The sequence below is a fragment of the Gossypium raimondii genome, chromosome 9, assembly GCF_025698545.1.
Source record: "Gossypium raimondii isolate GPD5lz chromosome 9, ASM2569854v1, whole genome shotgun sequence".
Taxonomy (NCBI): domain Eukaryota; kingdom Viridiplantae; phylum Streptophyta; class Magnoliopsida; order Malvales; family Malvaceae; genus Gossypium; species Gossypium raimondii.
The window spans coordinates 16,362,337-16,387,337 of record NC_068573.1 but is presented as its reverse complement, the minus strand read 5'-3'; the positions used below and the strand labels follow the sequence as shown (position 1 = coordinate 16,387,337).

At 35.4% G+C, this 25,001-nt stretch overlaps 1 protein-coding gene across 3 annotated transcripts; it reads right to left on the bottom strand.

The window, feature by feature from the left end:
• Positions 1-222: 222 nt before the first annotated feature.
• LOC105798530 (single-strand DNA endonuclease 1) lies at positions 223-5,160 on the bottom strand. Of its 3 annotated transcripts, XM_052620604.1 has the most exons (13): positions 5,051-5,154; positions 4,903-4,943; positions 4,629-4,821; positions 4,483-4,534; positions 4,313-4,385; positions 4,157-4,230; positions 4,017-4,076; positions 3,369-3,534; positions 3,014-3,113; positions 2,090-2,172; positions 1,852-1,952; positions 1,464-1,594; positions 223-897 (listed from the first exon to the last, which is right to left on the bottom strand). In XM_052620604.1, the coding sequence occupies exons 1-13, from the start codon at positions 5,104-5,106 to the stop codon at positions 393-395; spliced, it is 1,635 nt and encodes a 544-aa protein (XP_052476564.1). In that variant the 5' UTR covers positions 5,107-5,154; the 3' UTR covers positions 223-392. The 3 variants fall into 3 exon arrangements, with proteins under 3 accessions (XP_052476564.1, XP_052476563.1, XP_012484084.2); XM_052620603.1 differs by having other exon boundaries at positions 4,903-5,160; XM_012628630.2 differs by having other exon boundaries at positions 3,014-3,110; positions 4,903-5,160.
• Positions 5,161-25,001: the final 19,841 nt, after the last annotated feature.

Below are 25,001 nucleotides of genomic sequence, written 5' to 3'. Positions count from 1 at the left end.
TTAAAAACTAACATGCTTGACGATATAACCAAACAATGGCAAATGGTGTGTAACGTTCACACCATACTGACATACAAAAGACCAATTTTTAACAATTTAAATGGATGAAATTTTTAATAAAATGACATTTGTTCTTTGATCTAACAGATAAAAGCCCATTAACCCATTTTTTGAGTAGAAGAGACAATACAATCTGACTCACTACAAGAGCCTCTATGATACTTTTATCGGCATTTGGATGATTGAATCATTCATAAATGACAAAAAAGGATACACATAAATAAATAAGTCACAAATTAATAGAAAGAAAAACATACTTGGACATGTCACAAAGATAAAACATGCATAATAGTTGACTGATAATCTACATATCTATCATGGCTGCAATCCATTCAATTGAAGTCATCTCGAATGCTGGCAAGAAACAGTCTAAGCTCTCTTGCTTTCCTTACATGTTCAGGTGATCTCTCAGTTTCCGATTCACTCAAATCGATTATAGTAATGTGTTGATCATTCATTTGAGTGCATCTAGAAACAACCCGGGACTGCACTTGCGGGGAAGGGCTCAAAAGATCAATAACTTCATGTTTTGGAGCAGTAATGTCGGTTTCCTGGCATAACATTGTAGCTCTGCAATAGGAATCCAAAATGATTGGGGGATCTCGGTTCATGAAATTAACCTCGGTTGCTGTCGGCATTTGATCTGATATAACTTCTCTTGAAGCCATGGGGCTCGACTCACTCCCTAACTCGATGTCAAGCAACAGATGTTGCAGTTTCTGATCTATTTCGGTCAGAGAACATTGTTTTCCCGATTTCTTCGGTCTTGATTTACGTTGATTTTTCTTCTCTAGTGCTCTCTTATCATCAAACTCTTTGATCTTTTCAGGACAAGCACTGTGGAAAGCAGGAAATGAATCATTTATTCAGAGAATACATTAATAAATACCAAAATAAAGGGCTGCCAAATCTTTGAAAAAATCGAGCTGTTAGAAAGTTTAAGGGTAAAAGTATCATGGAAGCCCTGTAGTAGGAGTCAAGATTGCATTTTGCCCCTTTACTCAAAAAATAGCAAATTAGTCCATGTACATCAAATAAAAGAGCAATTTGGTCCTTTCAGTTCAAAATTTCATCCATTAAAAACACATAGCATGCCATGTGTACATTATGTTGATGTACATGGACCAATTTTTAATAGTAGAAATGGATGAAATTTTAACAAAAGAACCAATTTGCTCTTTGATATAACATAAAGGGACAAACTTGCTCATTTTTTTATTAAAGAAAGCTAAATGCAATCCGTATCCTAGTACAACGGCCTCCATGGTACTTTTAACAAGTTTAAGAATTGAATATGAAAAAGCCCATTTTTTTGTTGGAGTGCATAATAAATTTTTTATCTTTTTATCTTCCAACATAACATCGATAGATGGTGGTAAGCGATTATGATAACGGCCACATACCTCTCTACAAGATCTGAGGGCACTACAGAGCTTTTAATTCCATAAAGTTCTTCCCACAGCACCTCAAAACATTCTCTTCCATGAACTTTTCGGCGCTTGATAATTGCCGATATAGGACACTTAACTGGCACCTGTAACGGCAAAAGATTTTAATGGTATCTAGGATTTACAGATTAGCATCAACAACATCACAAGAATTTTCAATGGAGAATCAAATACTACTGTGTAATATTTTCATGGCACAAAACTGAGAACAAATTATGATGCATATTCTGGTTATCACATAAAAAACTGGAGGCTTACTTATAGGTAAATCACATTCAAACAATCTATTTTAAGTACATGTTCAGGAATAAACTTGTATATAGATGAAAGATGGAAACAGTACCTCCTTCATTGGAATGTTAACATCTAACTGAGACGAAGTAGACCGCAAATAAGCAAATCGTCGTAAATCTCTTTCAGCAATCTTAGGAAGGATGTATTCATCTGAGCCATTAATACATTATGAGCTCATATGTTCAAAAAGCAACAGCATGATTGTAAACATATAGCAAATGTGGCCTTGGCAAAGGGCATTTCCCTTAAGCACATGCACTTGGTAAATTTTGGAGCAAAGAAACTACCTGTTTTTTCAGGAGGCCACTCAAAGAATCGAGAACAGAGCATCTGCAGTTGCTCATGCTGGAATGGACGCTGTACAAGAGCTCTACAAGAACAAAGTAGTTAAAAATTTTCATAGGTGAGCTTCTGAACAAAGCAAGAACAGATGGACGGTAAAAGTACCATGGGGGCCCCTATACTAGGAGTCAAATTACATTTTACCCCTTTACTCAAAATATAGGGAAATTAATCCTTGTACATTAGATCAAAAAGCAAATTGATCCTTACTGTTAAAAGTTTCATCAATTTGTACTTTTAAAAATTAACATGGCAAACGGAATAATCATACAAAAACACATAACGTGCCACGTGTACTCATGGTAATGTATAGAGATCAGTTTTTAATGGTAGAAATTGAAGGAACTTTTAACAGAAGAACCAATCTGCTCATTGATTTAACATATAGGGACTAATTTGCCCATTTTTTGAGTAGAGAGAGCAAAATGCAATCCAACTCCTAGTACAGGAGCCTCCATGGTACTTTTACCATGAATAGACCCAATTCCAATAATCAGTCATCTTAGGCTACTAAGTTTTTAGTTTAGATGTTTGGAGATTTAGATTTCCGCAACAAATATGGCCAATATTTCTTAATAAGGGACTTGTACTAGAAAAAGCAGGTCACATTTATAAACAAAAACACCTCACTGCAAAATTTTCCAAATTCTCGTGAATTGCTGAACTATCTTATGAAAGATTTATCCAAGACTTAAACAATATTAAGAAAGGTCTGCATACACACTAGACACAAACTTTGACATCCATCCATAATTGCATCAAACATGCAGATGTTCATGAGAGCAGACATGTCAATATCGATTTCATTGCATCAAAAGCCTTGTCTTGGTATATGATCATATAATGAGACTGGTCTATACAAATCTTACCTATGGACTACATCAGAGTCAGCTGAATGGCACTTGGGGCTCATATATGCTTCCACCACTCGCAAATACTGATCATCTGTTTGTGAATTCTGAATGCCTCCTATCACAATCAGTCAAAAAGCTAATTGTGTCAATTTGGGTATATATAAGTCGTCTCACATCAAGCTTAAAGTTTAATAACACTCAACCAACATTCTTCTAAATAATAATCTCAGTAAAAATATCAGAATACCTATATTAAGACCTCTCCAAATACAAGGATTTGTTTACTAGTTGGACCAATGTTCTTCATAGGAGTCAATCTCATTATGATATACAAGCATTTTATGTAATAGAGGCAGGTTACTTCATTTACCATTCATGTTCACTTTGCAAGACAATGTAGTTTCCTTGTCATTGCACTTGACCTGACCTTGCTTCTTTGAATTTTTTTTCTTCCTTGTAAAAGAAAGTCCTTCCGATGCAATTTTTCGAAGAATATCATTGTCCCCAACTGATTTAACAATCTGGCATGCTGCCTCCTGCATCAGTAAGGAATGTGAGTCTTATTTTCCGTGAGCATTTTTCAAAAGAAGCAAAAACAGCCCACGAAGATATTAGAAGCAGTTGGTAAAAGTACCATAGAAGTTCCTGGAAGTTAGATTGCATTTTGTCCCCTCTACTTAAAAAATAGGCAAATTAATCCCTGTACATTTGATCAAAGAGCAAATTAGTCCTTTCTGTTAAAATTTTCATCCATTTGTACTGTTAAAAATGGCCATGGTTGACAGAATAACCAGAAAGTAACACGTGGCATGCCATGTGTACCACATGCTGACGTGCAAGGAACAGTTTTTAACAATAGAAATGAATGTAATTTTTAACAAAATGACCAATTTGCTCTTTGATCTAATGTACAGGGACTATTTTGCCCTTTTTTTTTTCAATGGTAAAATGCAATCCAGCTCCTAGTTTAGGACCCTCCATGGTACTTTTACCAAACAATTTTGATATTGAAACATACCAGACCAAGACCACGGACACCCTGAGTGTAATCACTGCCAAGAAGAAGGGCCAAAGAAATCTGAAAGTCCCAATATTATGAGTTCCTATACATGGTACAATTAACTAGTATAGTACATGACAAGCAAAGCTGTAAATTACCAAGGAGTTCCTCCCAAATCCAAGTTGTCGCTCTATATCATCCATTTCATAACAAACAACATGGCCTCCTTCGCCTAAGTCAAAACATAAAATGGTTAGCAAGTTCATAATCTACAAAAACAAGTTAAAAAGGAAAATTAATACCCAAAAACTTACCAAGGCAAATGTCTCTGTACACTGTCCTGGCACCAAAAAGGAAGGTATCTGAATCAGAAGAGAAACACCCATCCTGATGATAGTAAAGTAACTTAATGAAGGGACTGCATTTGCAAATATTGAACTAATTTCAATTGTATCACTAAAAAAGAAGAAAAACGACTACTTACACATAAGGATTCTAAGTTTAGTAAAGCGCATTGTGCTTCAGCTTCCTCGATCCTGAATTTCAAGTTTAAAGAAAAAAGAGAGAAAGAAGAATTAGCCCTGGGTTCATTATCCGAAATAAAAAAGCAAATGAAATATTGGGAATTACCCATCTAAACATGGAATCCCAAGTGCTAATCCAAGGAGTTTTGCTTCTTTGATCATACAAGAGAATTCAGATCCCATATTCCTTTTAAGCGAAGACAAGTTTTGTGAATGTGAATTTGCCCCATCTTGAGCCTCAGGTCGTAAGTTTAAGCGCCGCCTGTAAGTACATAATTTGATGGCAGGAATTGACCCATCTACAACGGAAGAATGAAGGAAGTGGGTAAAAGTAGTGGAAATACAGAGCCATATCCGAATTTGATGAAAAAGAAAGTTACCAGTAACAAAAATGAGAGAGCAATTCAAGGCAATGAGAGCCCTGAGGCGGTGAAAGAGAGAGGCGAGATAAAGCTTGTTATTGATGGGGCAGTGAGATTTGTTAACATTTTGAAGCTGAACTATCCAACAAGACAGATCTATGCATACCCTTTTGTTGTGGAGATGATGAAGAGGCAATGTTTTCTTGCATTGTTCCAATACATCCCACAGATTCTTCACTCCCATTCTCCGATGCTTCGATTTTTGAATGCCACACAAAGCGCCAAATCCTTTATAATACTACTACTACAACTACGTAACATTTTCATGGGCCGGCTTACCAAAATCAGACCCCTTCTCCACCAGGCTTGGGCAAAGGTAATCAAATATTATGTTTATTACACCAATTCATCCACCTAATCTCAAAAATTAGAAGATTTTGGTAAAAATATTAAGTTCGATTTAAGTAAAAAACTTAGGGTTGTATAAAATATAAATCAGGCTCGAGCTTAAACATTTGAGGCTTGGGCTTGGCCTGATCCTTTTTTACAATTTGTAATATTTTATATTATGTTATTTTTATATATTATGTGTTGAGTAATATTCTCTCTTGTTCTATTAAAGGAAACATAGAGAGTATTTATACACATTCCTACTGCTACTATTACAGCTCACAATAGGACCCAGTGTTTTGACTTGGCCTTTGGGCCGAGGGCCCTGACATTCCCTATCCCTGGTGCTGACATTCGCTAGGCCTCCTTTGGCTTATTGGACGCTTGCCTGCGGAGCACGCGGTCCTTTCTAACATTAGGATTGACACTCCCAGCGAACCTTGCACCTGCCAGTCACAAGCGAGGGTTCTCTTCGCAGACATGGCTCGTAACCTCGTCCCTACGAGGTTTATTCGAGCTCTCCTCTTGCAGCCTCATTTCTGCGAGCTTTCCTCTTGCAACCTCATTTTTGCGAGGTCTACGCGAGCTCTCACGCGGGCTTCCCGCGTGAGCTATCTCTGCAAACATCTTGCATTCCATCGAGGTCTTCAGCTGACTATGCCTATAAGTGAACATTTTTCTTCCAGGTCGGGTTCATCCGAGTCAGAGGTCTAGATCCTAACAATTCAGTCCCCCCTTGGTGGGCCTAAGGGACGTTATAAAGTGGCGGGCTTTAGGTCCATTTCAGAAGTAGCTTGCTAGGCACGCCGTGGGGCCATTTTAGACACAGCTGCCTTACCACATGCGAATCCAGGCATTGGGTGCACACATCTGGTCGTTGAGATACAAATCATTTTTCTGTGCTCGCATCTAGGCCATTGGTTCATTTTTGGTTATCTGAACGGTTTTAGGGGTCTCCCTTTAAAAGGGGATAGTCGGGTTTTTAGGTTTCTCCATTGTTTGGCTTTTCTGCAAATAGAAATCGAGGTAAATATCACAAATTTATTTGTTTCTTAACTCCTATATATGTTTTCTTTCTTCTTTTGTTTGAAATATAGTAAGAATGAGAAGAGCTCACAGCTAGATTATCTCGGCTCATCCTATTCCAATCATTGTGACTAAAAAACCCTATGCCTACGCCACAACGCCAGAGGAGATGAAACGGGCTCTGGCCATGTGGAGAATCGAGCTTCCCCACTTTGCTTATGATTTTTCCATTCCCTCAGGGTCACACCGCGTGTGTGAAGCAATGGAAGACAACTTCCTTCTTCCATTGTACGTCCTGAAAACGGGCTTCCACCTTCCTCTGCGCCCCTTCTTTTACAGTTTCCTCAACGACTATAGGCTCGCTCCTGGCCAACTTTTCAGTTTCTCTTGGTGGCTCGCCATGGCGTATTTCCTTGACAGCTGCCAGCGCGACGAGGTCTCTATGTTCTCCATCTTCTAGCATCTATATCAGCTGACAGTGACTGACGTAGGGGAGTCCATGGGGTTCTACTATTTTCCCCTCATCGGAAGGCGTGAACAATTATAAAAAACCAATGCAAGAATCTTCGCCTAAATCGGGGAAAATACATCCAAGTTCGCAGCCTACTTGGCGAGGGCTTTGGGTTTCCCACTAGATGGTCCTTCCCTAGCAAGGATATGCGTGCTTTCCAGAGGAGCCTCGCCACTGATGAGGCTGTCGCGCAATATTAGAGGTTGCGCGTTGGTCGCATGCTTGCCCTAGAAGAGGTTCTAACTGCCAAGAATGTCTTCAGATTCTGTCTGAATGATCTTAGCCCGAATGGTTAGAGGGCTAGTGACAACCAGAAGGTCGCACGATCAGTTGGTGGGCGACCAGCGAGAGACACTTAGCCCCACGATTCCTGCAACCAGTTTGGGATGATATTGACAAGGCACTTGAGGGAGCCTGCAAACTTCTTTTACAATTATTATGGGATAGTGCTTTGTCACTTTGCCCTTCCAAAGTTTGAGTAAGAGGAGAGGATTGGAGGAGGTACTCACTTGTTACTTACTTCTACTAATCCTATGTGTAACAGCCTGAAATTGGGCCTAGTCAGAACAGTGGTTTTGGGACCACAAATGTAATATTTTGAAAATTTCTACAGTAAGATATTATCCTTGGTATAGTAAAATAAGGAAATAAAGTGATAAAAAAGGGTAATATTGAGTTATGTCAACATTGGGAAGTATATTATGACATATTAATTCAAGAAAGGATTAAATCGCAAAAGTGAGAAAAGTCAAGAGTAAATATTCAAAATTTGAGGGGTTAAAGTGTAAATACAAAAAAGTTGAAGGACCAAAGGTGTAAATATTATAAGGGTGGAATGATCTAGAAACTAAGAAAAATTGATGGATTAGGACCAAATTGAAAAAGGTAAAGAATTTTGAGGGACTAAATCGTAATTTTACCAAATTAAGTGATGACTCAATGATAGAATTTTAAAAGATCATAAAGGGCAAAATGGTCATTTAGAAGAGAGAGAAATCTAGAAGATAATGATGATGTTGGAGATATTTTAGATTAAATAAATAAAAAATATTAGTTTATTAATATTTTAATTTGATTTTTAAATATTATTTTATTATTTTATTATTTTATTGTTTAGTATATATATGTGGAAAGAAAGATGAAAAAAAAACCAACCAACCCATCATCTTCCATGCATCCAACGTGAGGAGAAGAGAGAAAGAAAGAAAGTTTTGCTTTCTTTACAATTTGGTCCCTCCTTCAAAAAAATTACCATTTTCACCTAAAAATCAAAAGAATTTCCATATCCATCAAGAGAGAAAGATAACAAGGAGACTATGGGGAGCTAGAATATCAAGTTAGATTCAAGAAATAGAGGCTGGAGGAGAGAGAAAATCAAGTTAAAGATTGAAATCAATTGAGCAAGGTAAGAGCATCAAGATTTCAATATGTTTTTGAGTTTGATATTATTGAAAAAGTATGAAATTGATGTTAATGTAGGATTTTATTATATAAGGTTTTATGTTCTTGATATGTTAGTGAAGAGAAAATAAGAGAAAGTGATGAGAAATAGTGTAGAGAAGGAAAATAAGAGTGTTATAAACTTAGTAATCAATATTTTGCACTAAAACAGTTTTGGACAGTAGCAGTAGGCTAACTTTGAAAAATCACCATAAATTGTGGAAATCTAATTATAGGATTAATAAAATATTAAATTAAAGCTTATTGAGTCTAGTTTCTTATAGAAGAAACAGTGTAAGCAATAGAATTGTAAATCATGAGATATAATAAATTTTGTGAGACAAGGTCAGAATGATTTCGGGTTCCCCTGTACTGACTTTGGAAAATCATAAAAAAATTTTAGAAAAATAATTAGAGGCTTAAATTTATATTTTTAAATCCTTAATGAGTCTATTTTCAATAGAAACAAACAACAACCTCATTAGAATTCTGTACGAGGAGATAACTAATTTTTAGTGAAGAAGGGTCGAAACTGTTAGACAATAGTATAGGGATGACTTTAAAGAATAAACTGTGCTTATTGGCTAAGCCAAAAATTCTGAAAATTTTATGGTAAGAACATATGTGAGTTTAGTTTTAGATAAAATTTACAGATCTTAATTTGAGTTCTGTATCTCAAGATATAAATAATTTAGTGACTACGATTCAAGTGGACAACTTTGAATGAATATATATAAGTAAATGGTGAAATTATAGATAATGTTACCTATAAGCATGTTATATACATTAAGGATGTGGAATGGAGAGGAGGAGGAGAAAATATATGATTATTTAACTAGCATGAGTTTTCATTAAAAATGACCAATTTACATGTTTTAGGTTCAGGGACTAAATTGAACAATTAAGAAACTTTAAGGGTAAATTTGTAAAAATGTCAAAAAGTGACCAAATTGCATGAAATGGATTGGTTATTTATATAAATTACAAAATTGAATGAAATTTAGAACAATATTGGGTGGAAATATGAGAAAAACAGAAAATTTTCAAAATGTCCCTGAATTTTGGTAATTCTGCAATTTAGTCCGGTGAGCTCGTATGAGCTATGTTCTATATAATTTTAATTGAAGTGAATGCTATTTTGTAATGAATATTATATATATATATATGTGTGTGTGTGTGTGTGTGTGTGTTTTATTATTGGAATCAAATTATTTTTGGTAATATGTATAATTATTTGATGCATTTAAATGATTATCGGAAGCTTGATTGGGTTGGAAGCTTGTTGGAGATATATCACATTATCCATTGGTTCTATTGGTAAATTTGGATGATTTTATTTTGGTTATAATGACTTGTATAAGTTAAATTGGTTAATGTTAGCTCATAAATGTTTTGATTTTAATTGGTCATAAATATGAATGCTTGATGAAATGAAATGTCTGAAAATTAATTTGTAAACTCCGATAATGCTCGATAACCCTATTCTGGAGAAGGATATGGGTTAGGGGTGTTACACTATGGTTTTTGGTGGTGCAGGGGGAAATCCGGGCAACGAAGGTAGTTCAAGCGACAGTGACAACATCTCACGTGAGCTTAATAAATCCATAGACATCGATGCTTTAATAAGTAGTGGTGGATAGAGGCGCGGGACTTTGATTGGGGCCGCACGTGTCAACCTCTCTAGCGAGGAGGAAGGGAGTGGTACTTAACTAGAGCATTGCCAGAAGAGGAGGGCTAACAGCAGAGACCCTGCTACTGTTGTCACCCCCATTCGTTCTTTCCCTCTAGCAAACTTGTAACACCCCTAACCCGTATCCGTCGCTAGAATAGAGTTTCAGAGTATTACCAAATAAACGTTACCTAAATCATTCAATTTAAAACATTTCAATAATCACAACATAATCCATCATTAAGCATGCATAACGTCCCTTATTCAAGCCTTCGAGACCTCAAAATCACTTTAGAAATGATTCGGGACTAAATTGAAAACATTTCAAAATTTTAGGAAAAAGTTAGAAAAATTTCAACTGTAAGGGTCACACACCCGTATGGCCTGGTCGTGTGTCTCAAACAGCCAAGAAACATTCCCGTGTGGCCAGGCCGTGTAACTCTCTAACTTGGGTCACACACCCATCTGTGTTGCCCGTGTGTGACACACGCCCATGTGGCCAGTCCGTGTGCACCTAAAAGTACATTAAAACTCAAATTTACCATTTCCTACTTACTTTGGCACTAAGCAACTCAAAAACCATTTGTTTAACCTATTCAAAACACAATCAAGCATACTCAAAACACGCCAAAACAATCATCCTAGGTGCCTAACCAATGTACCCTTATTGGCACCACATTTATATCATCAAAACATATCATCAATGCATCATTCAAATCAATATTTTAAGTATACCAATTCATTCAAATTAACCTAACTTATAACTACCTAAATATCAAGCTTAAGTCACAAACACATCACAAGCAATGGTTCCAAAATAACGTGCCAATTTATGGCTTCAAACACAAACATATAATTATATACTCAAACCAATATTACACTTATAACTCCATTTACAAACCCTTCACAAAATAACTATCAACTAAGACATCCTAGGTACATGCCATCACAAAATGTAAACATCACCACATTTGAGATTGGGATTGTTGTTGGATGCTGAGTCAGCAATCAAAAGAGAAGTACCTAACCTGCGCACGGAAGACAAAACCGTACGCTAAGTAAAACTCAGTGATATTTCTATAATCCGAACATTTAAAGACATAATAATACATGAATGCTCAAATTGAATTTTCAATCACATCATTAACTAAGCATAACATTACAAGATATCATCATTTCAATTTCATACATATTAATGCATCATTCTATATTGTATTCAATTTTTCACATGATTTCATACTTGATTTAACTTAAACAATTATCTCAATCCCCATCACTTGCTATATAAATAGCTTTCCATATATCAATCAAAATTGCATTTATACAATGGCACAACTCATTCCACACTCAATTCATGAGTACATAACTCATATATTTCTTTTGTTCACAACATCTTTCACATTTCATGTTTCAATCTATTATCTCATTTCCATTTCACATACCATGCTATTTCAATATCAAATATAGAAATTTATTATTTATTTACACCTATTAACACGACTTTGACTCGAACGAATATACGGATCCAACCAACACACCAGTTTGGCACCCAGTGCCTCATCGGATAAATCCAAAGTAATAACTGCACCCAGCGTTGTATAAATTGACACCTAGTGTCTTATCGGTTAAATCGAAGCAAATTGGCACCTAGTGCCTCATTGATTTGAAGTCGAAGAAATCCCTAAACTCTTCCTATCCTATGGCATGCCATCTATATCCAACTCAACCCGATACAGTTAATAGGGTTTCATTTCACCTTTCAAATACAACCAATTTCCAATTCTCATATTTTCATATTAACACATTTACACATATATTCATTTCAATTCAAATAACCAATACATTCATAATGTATATAGCAATTCAATCCATTTTAGTCAACTATAATTTCAATTCACTATCAAAGTGCCAAAATACTCACCTCAACCACTTACCATATGCATTAAATCAAATACAACAATTAACAACTAGGTGGGATTATAAAAATACAAACTGTGGATTCGACGTCTATTTTATCCTTCCATTTTTTAGTCGAGGATTCCGGTACGACGTTAGCTACAGAATTTAAACAATTAAATCACATCAATACAACACAATTCAATTTCACATTGAATATTTCAATTTTTACACAACATTTGCTTAATTTCCAATTTAGCCCCTAAATCGAAACTAATTTTTATCCTTCACATTTAATCCCATATTTTTATAATAATTTCACTTTAAGCTAAATTTAGCTCCCTATTTTCAATTAAACCCTAAATTTCAAAATTTTCACAATTTAGTCCCTATTACTTAAAATTTACAATTTGTTCTACAATTTAATTATTTTCCATTTCCAACTTAAAATCCATCAATTTAATTCCTAATACTAAAACTATTCAACATGAACAACATTTAAAAACTTAATCAATGCTAAAATTTCAACATGCGTCGGGTAGTACTTAATACCAGAATTTAAAAAATATAAAAATTACAAGAAAATGAATTAAATTGACTAACCGATTGAAGTTTGAATTTTTAGAAACCCTTGCCCGTGCGTTAAACTTCTTTTCTTTCTTTCTTTATTTTCTTTCTTTTCTTTTGATTAATGTTGCATGCATCCCGTTTTAATTCCTTTTCTTTTGTTTTATTTTACTTTCATTTTATTATAATTATATAATACATATATATATACATTCATTTTGTTTTTAAGTTACTTAATATAATAACATATATACATTAATGCCGTCCAACATATTTATGTAATTGAATATTTATAACCTTAGTCATTCTGTGAATTTTAATCTATAATTCAACTTTTACCCTATACGCAATTTAGTCCTTATAATTTAATAACTCTTAATTTTACAAAATTCACTTAATTAAAATCTAATTCACTACTAACTAACCTCGTAAATATTTAAATAAAAATATTTACGGTTTTGTTTTAGAGAAATAGAGTCCCAAACTTTATTTTCTGACACCCTAACTATCGAGCCGTTACAATTCTCCCCCTAATTAAATTTCGTCCCTGAAATTTACCTGAAAAGAGGTGTGGGGATATTGAGATCTCATCGTCTCTTCTGGTTCCCATGCCGCTTCCTCGACAATATGACTACGCCATAGCACTTTCACTAATGGGACTCGCTTGTTATGTAACTCTTTCACCTCGCGAGCCAAAATCTCGACCGGTTCTTCTTCATACGACAAATCAAGTTGAATTTCAATGTATTCCATCGAAATAATGTGAGACGGATCCGATCTATATCTTCTAAGAATCAAAACATGATATGCAACTGGTTCCACTCTTTCCATGATCTCATATGGTCCGATAAAACAAGGACTTAGCTTCCCTTTTTGACCAAGTCTCAAAATTTTCTTCCAAGACGAAACTTTAAGAAATACTTTGTCGTTAATAGAAAATTCAATATCCCGACGTTTCAAATCTGCATAAGATTTATGTTTATCAAAGGTTGTCTTCAATCTATCTCGAATTTTCTTAACAATATCTTTTGTTTCTTGAATTAATTTCGGCTCGATCATTCTTCTTTCACCCAATTCCATCCAGCAGACAGGTGTTCGACACCTATGACCATATAAGGCTTCCTACGAAGCCATTTGAATACTAGATTGAAAGCTATTGTTGTATACGAATTAGGCCAAAGGTAAGTAACGCTCCCAACCCGATTCAAAATCAATAACTCAAGTGTGAAGCCTGTCTTCCAAAATCTAAATAACATGCTTACATTGTTCGTCTGTATTCGGGTGAAAAGCTATGCTAAAATTAAGTCGCGTACCAAGAGATTCATACAACTATTTCCAAAATCTCGAAGTGAACTACGGATCTCGATTAAGGATTATTGACATAAGGGCATCATGTAATCTCAGAATTTCCTAAATATAAACCTCGACAAGCTTTTAGATTGACCAATCAATCTTGACTGCTATGAAATGAGCCGATTTCATGAGTCGATAAACAATCACCCACACAACATGTTTCTTGCTTGGCGATAAAGGTAACCCCGTTACAAAATCCATCGTGATACGGTCCCATTTCTATTCAGGAATAGAAATAGGCTGAAGTAATCCTGTGGGAACCTGATGTTCTGCTTTATCTTTCTAACAAATTAAGCATTTAGCTACATACTCGACTATGTCTCTTTTCATTCCTGGCCAATAATAGGATTATTGTAGATCGCTATACATTTTTGTTCCACCAGGATGCAAAGCAAAAGGACTACCATGAGCTTCATGAAGTATCAACTCTTTTAATTCTGAAACATTCGGAACAAAGATTTGGTTATGAAACCTTAAACAATCACCATCATTAATGTTGAAATTTTCTATTATGCCATTCTGAACAATTTCTCTTTTCTTCGCCAACTTGTCATTATCTAACTATGCTAACTTGATCCGATCAAACATCCCCAGTTTGATCTTTAATTTAGCCAACAAGCTTCCATCGTCATCAATACTAAGCTGAGCAAACATTGCTCGTAACTCAACCGCTGTCTTCCTATTCAACGTATCAGCTACAACGTTAGCTTTACCAGAGTGGTAATTAATAACGCAATCAAAATCCTTCTGAAGCTCGACCTAACGATGTTGTCTCAAATTCAACTCCTTTTGAGATAGGAGGTATTTGAGACTCTTATGATCAATATAAATGTGACACTTTTCATAGTACAAGTAGTGTCTCCAGATCTTTAAAGCAAAACCCACAGCAACTAGCTCTAAATCGTGCATCGGATAATTGCGTTCATGCGTTTTTAGCTGACGAGATGCATAAGCGATCACTTTCTCGTCTTGCACCAAAACAAAACTGAGACTGCTCAATGAAGCATCACTATAGACCACAAAATCCTTTCCCGATTTTGGTAACGTTAAAACCGGCGCTTCAGTTAACATTTACTTCAGTTTCTCAAAACTTTCTTGACACTGATCTTCCCAGACGAATTGAACATTCTTATACAATAGCTTTGTCATCGGCAAAGTTATTTTTGAAAATCCATTTACAAATTTTCGGTAATAACTAGCTAATTCAAGAAACTGCGAAGCTCGATATATTGCTCGGTATTTTCAATTGAACAATTGCCTCAATCATTTTAGAATCAACTCTAACTCCATCTATCGAGATAACATGACCCAAAAATACAACCTTTGATAACCAAAATTCACACTTACTAAGATTTCCATATAACCGTTTCTCTCGTAACACTTGCAGAATAATTCTGATATGTTGGACATGCTCGGATTTGGATTTTGAATAGAATAAGATGTCATCAATAAAGACTACCACAAATTGATCCAAGTACAGTTGGAAAATACGGTTCATGAGATCCATGAATGCCGCTGAAGCATTTGTTAGTCCAAAAGGCATCACCAAAAATTCGTAATAGCCATAACGCGTACGAAAAACCATCTTTGGTAGTCACTATCTTTCACTTTCAATTGATAGTAACCCGATCTCAAATCGATCTTTGAAAAGACAGAAGCTCCTTTTAATTGATCAAATAAGTCATCAATACGAGGTAATGGGTATCGATTCTTAATTGTCAACTTATTCAATTGTTGATAGTCTATACAGAGCCGCATCGAGCCATCTTTCTTTTTAATGATTAACACTGGAGATCCCTAGGGCGTATAAATTCGCGATCTAGAAAATTTTGCAATTGCACCTTTAATTATTTTGGCTCTGTAGGTGCCATACGATAAGGAGACATGGGCATCGAAGCCGTACCAAGAAATACTTCAATTGCAAATTCAACCTCCCGATCTGGTGGTAATTTCGGTAATTTTTTGGGAAACACATCAGAAAATTCGCAAACAGTTTAGACTTTACTACTTTGACTATCTTCAGAATTCGAATTGATAAAATAGGCTAGAAAAGCTTCATAGCCTTGATTGAGAAGTTTATCAGCTTGAATTGCTGAAATGATACGAGTTGAACCATTCGTTCGAACATCATTCACTTCAATCATATCATCGTCCTTACTCTTAACAACAAACTTCTTTTTACGGCAATCTAGAATCACTCTGTGCTCCATAAGCCAATCCATGCCCAAAATCAGATCAAAATTGCCAAACGGCATTATCAACAAATCAACAGGGAAGTTTATATTCTGTATCACTAACGGACATCTCCTACACACCTGATCCACTAACACAGATTATCCCAACGGACTAGACACCACTATCGATACTCTAGATGTCTCAGATTTTAAACTCCTTGATCTAACTAATTTAGTACTGACATACGAATGTGAATATCTCGGATCTATCAAAGTATAAACATGTTCTTAATGTAATAAAAAGATACCAGTCATAACGTCATTAGCATTGCCATCGTCACATGTTAGCGCAACATAAGCTCATGCTGGCGCTCTGGCCTCCGACTGATGAGTAACAGCATGATTTCCCTTCCTAGTACCACCTCTCGAAAATGAACCACCTCAACTCGACCCACGACCCCTAGATACATGCATAGACCTCTGCGAAGTAACAAAGGTAGCATTCTCATTCTTCAGACACTCTCTAGCAAAATGCTTTGTAGATTCACAGTGAAAACAACCTTGAGTTAACTTCCAACATTCACCACGATGCTTTTTCTCGCAATGCACACAAATCAGAATATCAATATCCCTGATTGGACCTCGCACACTACCGGTGGACATAGACGGTTGTCGATCACGATTTCTATCAACTCTATCTGACTTAAAAGTCGACCTTTAGCTACCACAAAGTTCTTTTGATCTCTTCAGTTGTGGATTTGAGCTAGCAGCTCCATGACATTTTCCAACAATACGAGTATTCTCAGTCTTCTTATCAAAACCCAGAGCTTGTTCTACCATTCTCGCCCGTTCAACTAAATCTGCAAACTCAGTAATTCTATGCGATACTAACTGTACCCGTAGCTCATCGCGTAAACCACGCAAAAATCGCTTTCAACTTTCAATTTCAGTCGACACAAATTCAACGGCGTACCTACTAAGTCATGAAAAATCTTGTTCATAATCAACAATAGACATTCCACCTTATTTTAGCATCAAAAGTTATTGTCTTCTATTATCAATATACAGTTCGCCAATATATTTCTTTTGGAATTCTTTTTGAAAGAATTCCCAATTAGCCTGATCTGCGAATACGTGGCGTGTCACTGGCTGTCACCAGGTATATGCTTCTCCTTGCAGTAGAGAAACAACACAAATTACGCTTTTATGTGGGTTGCATTCAAGTTGTTGCAAGACGCGTTTAGTGGATTCAATTCAAACTTCAGCTGTAGAGGGATCAACTCCTTTCAATCCTAAGAATTTAGTCGTACCATATCTATGCAACTCTTTTATCGGAGCCTGACGAATAGTAGGTGCAGATGTCGTAGTGGATGTAGTTCTTGCAGCATGCTGAAGAGCATCAAGGATAGCTCAAGTAACTGTAAGTCACCACTTCCCTCAGTATTACATCACTTGACGTTAGGTTGTTCAATACTGACTAGATTAACACTCGGTGTTACATCATCTCCTGTATACATATCTTGATCAACATCATTATTATAGTCATCCGGCATTTTCAACTATAAAACAAATACAAATATATCAACATCCAAATCCTGACTCAATTATGGCATGTACCTTTAGACTTAATTCTAAGCTCGATTTAGTCAAAGAATCGGTTAAACCTGCAAGCTCTGATACCACTAAATGTAACACCTCTAACTCGTATTCGTCGCTAGAATAGAGTTTCAGAGCATTACCAAATAAACGTTATATAAATCATTCAATTCAAAACATTTCAATAATCACAACATAATCCATTATTAAGCATGCATAACGTCCCTTATTCAAGCCTTCGAGGCCTTAGAATCACTTTAGAAATGATTCGGGACTAAATCAGAAACCTTTGAAAAAATTAGGAAAAAATTAGAAAAGTTTCAAGTGCAGGGGTTACACACCCGTGTGGCCTAGCCGTGTGCCTCACATGGCCAAGACACACGCTCGTATGGCCAGGCCGTGTAACGTTTTGACTTGGGTCACAAGCCCATGTGTGATACACACCTGTGTGTCTAGGCCGTGTGCACTTAAAAGTACCTTAAAACTCAAGTTTACCATTTCCTACTTACTTGGGCACTAAGCAACTCAAAAACCATTCGTTTAACCTATCCAAAACATGATAAAACATACTCAAAACATGCCAAAACAATCATCCTAGGTGCTTAACCAATGTACACTCATTGGTACCACATTTAGATCATCAATGTTGAAACCATTTTTTTGATAAAAGGGTCGACTTGGATTTTAAAAACGAAAACGAACACGGGAGTCGCCACCAATCCTTTTTTGATGAGATGTGATTGGGTCACCTCGAAAAGTGGTTGTTTTTAATAAACAATTTAATTTTATTAAAACAACAATTTTGGTCCATGGAATTCAGAAAAACAAGTTCGGGAGTCGGTTACGTACGAGGAAGGATTAGCACCCTCGTAATGCTCAAAATTGGTATCAGTTGATTAATTAATATCTTAGTGTCAAAAATTAAAAACTTTAAAGAGGTTTAAAATACGATCCTTTATTAAAATGCTAAAAATTTTCTAGAAAAGGGGTATTTTTTACGTTAATCGAGAAGGAGAATTATGTCCGGTAAGTTAGGACACAATGTCTTGAATTCCCAATATGAGAATACATACCGAAAAATTTATTTATTCGAAAGATATTTGATTATCTCGGTTTTAGAAAAAAACCATATTCCGTAAGTTAGAACACAATCTTTTATTAATTGCCGAGATTATTTAAAAAATTTATGTTTGAAAAGATTCATGTATTTGGATTTATCGAGAAAATCGAAACTCCGTAAGTTAGGGTACGACTTTTCCGAATCTCAAAATACGAAATGTTATTTATTTAAAACAAATTTTGATATATCGAGTAAAATGAAACACGATGTCGTAATAAAAAAATGCGAAAACAAATTACATTGTTGATATGCATAACAAAACAATAATGAATACGACGATTGTAAAAATAATACGAGCAATAGTAACGAAAATAAGATAAATAAAAGAGCAAATCAATAGCATACAAAATAACAAGTATATAAGAAAATAAAAGTAAAACATTCTTTTAAAATAATAATGAAAACGTAAATAAATAAGTAAATAAAGAAAATAAATAAAATTATAAAATGTAGAAAGATATATGTATGTACATATATATATAAATTATAAGATATAATAAAAATATATATCAAGATGTATATATATATTTATGAAAATTAAAAATATGTATATAGATATATATAGATTGTATATAAATTATAAAATATAAAAATATATATAAGTATTTATATATATAAATTATAAAAAATATGTACGATATTATAAAATGTATGCATGTATATATATATATAACAAAATTTGAAATTTGAAATTTAAAAGGTATAAATATGTAAATAATAATAATACAAGATTAATGGTATAATATAATAATGATAATAACATTAAAATAATTAATTAAATAATAAAATAGCTAAAACATGGACTAAATTGAACTAAAAACGAAAAATGGGGCCGATTTGAAATAAATGAAAAGAAAGGACTTATTTGAACGCGCGAATAACATGGGGGGACTAGAAGGGCAATTTTTCCTTCTCCTCCAAAACGATGTTGGTCAAATAAGGGCTAAACTGTAAACGTAACAAATTCTGGGGTACAATTTTAAAAAAATAAAAACTTAATTGAAAAATCATTTAAAAGCGGAAGGGCTAAAAGTAAATTAGCCCTTCCGCAGAAAACACGCTGACCTGAGGGCATCTGGATCGGGTTTCAGGTTAGGAGCCCAAAACGACGTCGTTTTGGGGCTTTCTTGACCCTTCCAAAATGACTTCGTATCAAAATACTATTTAAACTAAATTAAAAAAAAAACACTTCTGCTTGAATCTCTGAAAAAAAAGGTTGAAAAACCTCTCATTTTTCACTCCCTCCTCTCATTGAAGCCGGCCATGACGCCAGCGAGCTCGCGCGGTGGCTCCCCCGTAGCCCTGCCGCAGCCCCGCCGTGTCAGAAATAAGAAAAAAAATCAAATCTTCCCCTCTTTAACTCGTTTCCCTTTTTGGCGTAACCTAAACAAAACCCTAAAGGGTTTCTACGGCTTTGGCACACGGGGGGAACCACCGACGGTGGCGCGCCGTAAGTAGACGGGTACGTCTCAACTCCGTTTGTTTTTTTATCTTAGATTTTAAAGAAAAATTCAAATAAAATATCAATGAAAGTAAAATAAAACAACATAAAAATATGGGAAAAATCACCTTTGAAGTCTCGATTTTTTATTATTTTTATATATTTTTTCTAAAAGAAAGAACCCCCATTACAGTCGGTTCAAAGGCTTTTTATAGCTGATCTTGGTTTGTTTGCTGCTTGCGTGTTCATCTTCTTCTTGCAGGTGATTGATGGCGCAAGTGGGGCGGTGACGTGACTGTGGCGGTGGTAGACGCGCGGCGGTGGCAGCTGGCAGGTTAAGGGTCAGAGGACCCTAGGCGCGGCGCACCTAAGGTTAGGGTTGCTGCCTCTTTTTTCTGAAAATAGGCATTGGGCTTGTGGATTGTTGGGCCGAACATTGTAATTGGGCTCGGGTTTTAATTTTGTTTAGGGTCTATTGATTGGGTTGTTGGGTTAGGTCTATGTGGGTTGGTATTTAGGCTTGGCAATTGTAATTGGCTGCTGTTTTTGTTTTGCTGGTATGGGCCCGGGCTAAATTGGGCTTATACAATCAAAACATATCATTAATGCATAATTCAAATCAATATTTTAAGTATACAAATTTATTCAAATTAACCTAACTTATAACTACCTAAATTTCAAGCTTAAGTTCACATACATATCACAAGCAATGGTTCCAAAATAACATGCCAGTTTATGGCTTCAAACACAAACATATAATTATATACTCAAACCAGCATTACACTTATAACTCTATTTACAAACCATTCAAAAAATAACTATCAACTAAGACATCCTAGGTACATGCCATCACAAAAGGTAAACATCACCACATTTGAGATCAGGATCGTCATTGGATGCTGAGTCAGCGATCAAAAGAAAAGTACCTAACTTGCGCACGGAAGACAAAAAGGTACATTGAGTAAAATTTAGTGATATTTCTATAATCTGAACATTTAAAGACATAATAATACAGGAATGGTCAAATTGAATTTTCAATCACATTATTAACTAAGCATAACATTACAAGATATCATCATTTCAATTTCATACATATTAATGCATCATTCTATATTGTATTAAATTTTTCACATGATTTCATACTTGATTTGGCTTAAAAATCATCTCAATTCTCATCACTTGCTATATAAATAGCTTTCCATATATCAATCAACATTGCATTTATACAATGGCACAACTCTTTCTACATTCTATTCATGAGTACATAACTCATATATTTCTTTTGTTCACAACATATTTCAAATTTCATTTTTCAATCTATTATCTCATTTCCATTTTACATACCATGCTATTTCAATATCAAATATAGAACTTTATTATTTATTTACCCCTATTAACACGACTCGAACTCAAACGAATACACGAATCCAACCAACACACCAGTTTGACACCTAGTGCCTCATTGGATAAATCCAAAGTAATAATTGCGGCCAGCGTTATATAAATTAGCACCTAGTGTTGCATCGGTTAAACCGAAACAAATTGGCACCTAGTGCTTCATCGACTCGAAGTCGAAGAAATCCCTGAACTCTTCCTATCCTATGGAATGCCATCTATATCCAACTCAGCCCGATATAGTTAATAAGGTTTCGTTTCACCTTTCAAATACAACCAATATCCAATTCTCATATTCATTTCAATTCAAATAATCAATACATTCATAATGTATATAGCAATTCAATCTATTTGAATCAACTATAATTTCAATTCACTATCAAAATGCCAAAATACTCTCCTCAAGCACTTACCATATGCATTAAATCAAATACAACAATTAACAACTAGGTTCAGATTATAGAAATACAAACTGTGGATTCTAAGCTATTCGACGTCTATTTTATCCTTCCCCTTTTTAATCGAGGATTTTGGTACGACGTTAGCTTCGAAATTTAAACAATTAAATTACATTAATACAACACAATTCAATTCCACATTGAATATTTCAATTTTTACACAACATTTGCTTAAATTTTAATTTAGCCACTACATTGAGTCTAATTTTTATTCTTCACATTTAGTCCCATATTTTTATACTAATTTCACTTGAAGGTAAATTTAGCTCCCTATTTTTAATTAAACCCCTAAATTTCAAATTTTTCATAATTTAGTCCCTGTTACTCAAAATTTACAATTTGTTCTACAAGTTAATCATTTTCCATTTTCAGCTTAAAAATCTATCAATTTAATCCCTAATACTAAAACTATTCAACATTAACAACATTTAAAAACTTAATCAATGCTAAAATTTTGAAAAGGATCGGGTAGTACTTAATATCGGGATTCCAAAAATATAAATATTACAAGAAAATGGATGAAATTGACTAACCGATTGAAATTTGAATTTTTAGAAACCGTTGGCCGTACGTTCACCTTCTTTTCTTTCTTTCTTTTCTTTTGATTAATGTTGCATGCATCCACTTTTAATTCCTTTTTCTTTTTCTTTTTTTGTTTTTACTTTCATTTTATTATAATTATATAATTCATATATATACTTTCATTTTGTTTTAAAGTTACTTAATATAATAACATATATATATTAATTGCATCCAACATATTTAGGTAATTAAATATTGATAACCTTAGTCTTTCTATTAAATATTAATCTATAATTCAACTTTTACCTTATACACAATTTAGTCATTATAGTTTAATAACTCTTAATTTCACAAAATTCACTTAATTAAAATCTAATTCACTACTAACTAACCTCGTAAATATTTAAATTAAAATATTTACGGTTTTGTTTCACAGAAACGGAGTCCCAAACTCTATTTTTCGACACCCTAACTATCGAGTCATTACAAAACTTACCAACCGTTGCCCAGGCGAGCTCACCCATCACTATTACCGAGGACACTCTCCCTCCCTCTGCTCATGAGGACTCTTCGATGGCTCCTGCAGTTGCAAGGGTGTCTGTTAAGGCTGTAGAGGATTACTCCTCATCTTTACGTCACCTATAGTCTGAGGTTGGCACTCTCGGACTAAGGTCTGTAGAGGCTCGTGATAAGGAGCTCGCTAATACTCGGGTTGAGCTAGAAAGGGCACGCGAGTTGTAGAACAAGGTGAGGGAAGAAAATAAAATAATAAATGAGCAACAGGGAGTCCTCACTGAGCATCTGGCGATGATGGAGACGAAAGTGAATGAGTGTGGAGCTGAGTCACCATTGAAAAGGAGCCGCACATAATCGCGGAGGCGAGCTGAAAAAGGTCACTGCAAGACACTCCATTGAACTGGAAAGGATAATTAGGGAGTATCAAGAGTAGGTGGATACTACCCTCCTGAAGCAGGGGAAGTACTAGCAACTTTCAAGTAGCAAACTTCCCAGAACATCTTGGGCTCCTTTCAAAGGTTCAAGGAAAACCTACTCCTACATACCAAGGTTATCTACAACCCCTTTGATGTCCGCAAGGTGGATTTCGATGCGCTTACGGACATGGATTTCAATGGGCTTCGATGTGTTTAACCCTTCTAGGTCTGGTTGGGATTCTTTTACGACCACTTGGAAATTGGAGCTTTTTGTAGAGGAGGGGGAGGGCTTTGGTATTGCGGACTTGACTCCATCTGCTGTTGGTGATGTTGTGACTTCAGTTCCTCCCTCGGTGACTGGGGATGTTTTGATTGCTGCCCCAACTGTTGAAGATGTTGCTCCTACTAATCAGGATCAGGGTGGGGGTGATGATATAGTTGAACAATGATATTGTACTCATCTTTTTTTGAATAAATAAATATAGTTTTGATTTCTGGCTGGTTCTCTTTATATTACATTTTCTTTAAAATGTAGAGTTTTGTTGCGAGTTATTTCATACTTGAATTTTTTTTGAAAAAATTTTACATACGAACCTTAGTTTTACAGTTGGGAGCTTTGCTCTTGCTAACCATGTTGGAGGTCGCGGCTGTTCGCCTGTGAACCTTAATTTTATAGCTAGGAGCTTTGCTCTCACTAACTATATTGGAGGTTGCAGCTCTTCATCTACAAACCTGAATTTTATAGCTAGGAGCTTTGCTCTCGCTAACTGTGTTGGAGGTTAATGCTCTTCGCTTGCGAACCTTAATTTTACAGGTGATATTTTCGTGAGGAAGATTTTATTTATATGATAAGTATTCATACATAATACTTTTTGAGCTATTAGGCATTCCAGGTTCACGGTATTATCGTGTCTTCCATTCTTACCAATTTATATACTACATAGCCAATCTTTTTTACCACATTGTATGGTCCCTCTCAGCTCGAGGTATTTTTATTGTGTTGGGAAGCGGAAAATCTGGCTTCAGTGTTTCTTAGCACAAGGTCAGCTAATTGAAACTACTTTCCTCTCAGCTCGAGGTATTTTTATTGTGTTGGGAAGCTGAAAATCTGGCTTCAGTGTTTCTTAGCACAAGGTCAGCTAATTGAAACTACTTTCCTCTAACATTGGAATTATAGTAGCGAGCTACTTGTTGGGCACAAGCTACATTTTTTACCTCTGTCGTTTCTCTGAGTTCTTCGACTAAGTCCAAGTTGAGTTTCAAATCCTCATGATTAGCTTCTTCGTTGAAGTGTTGTGTTTTGTACGATCTTAGGCCTATCTCTATGGAGATGACAACTTCTGCACTACAGACAAGTAAGAAGGCTGTTTCACCTGTCGTAGTGTGGGGTGTGGTTCATAATACCCATAAGATTCCTAGTAGTTTTTCCAACCAAGCCCCCTTTTAGTTCGCGTACTTTCTTTTTGAGCGCGGTCAGAATTTTCTTGTTTATAGCCTTCACTTGGCCATTGGTTTGCGGGGTTTTCACTGAGCTTTGAGCCAAGGATAACCGGAGGTCTGTGCAAAATTTCATGAACTTCCCTTGGAACTGTGTGTTGTTGTCTATGATAACAGTACGAGGTATCCC

Excerpts from the sequence above, each read along its gene's own strand:
- LOC105798530 (XM_052620603.1), bottom strand. The coding sequence starts at position 5,128 with ATGGGAGTGAAGAATCTGTGGGATGTATTGGAACAATGCAAGAAAACA. Across the intron at positions 1,953-2,089 it reads GTGGCCTCCTGAAAAAACAG|ATGAATACATCCTTCCTAAG; the intron begins GTAGTTTCTTTG and ends TTAATGGCTCAG. Across the intron at positions 1,595-1,851 it reads TTAACATTCCAATGAAGGAG|GTGCCAGTTAAGTGTCCTAT; the intron begins GTACTGTTTCCA and ends TTGCCGTTACAG.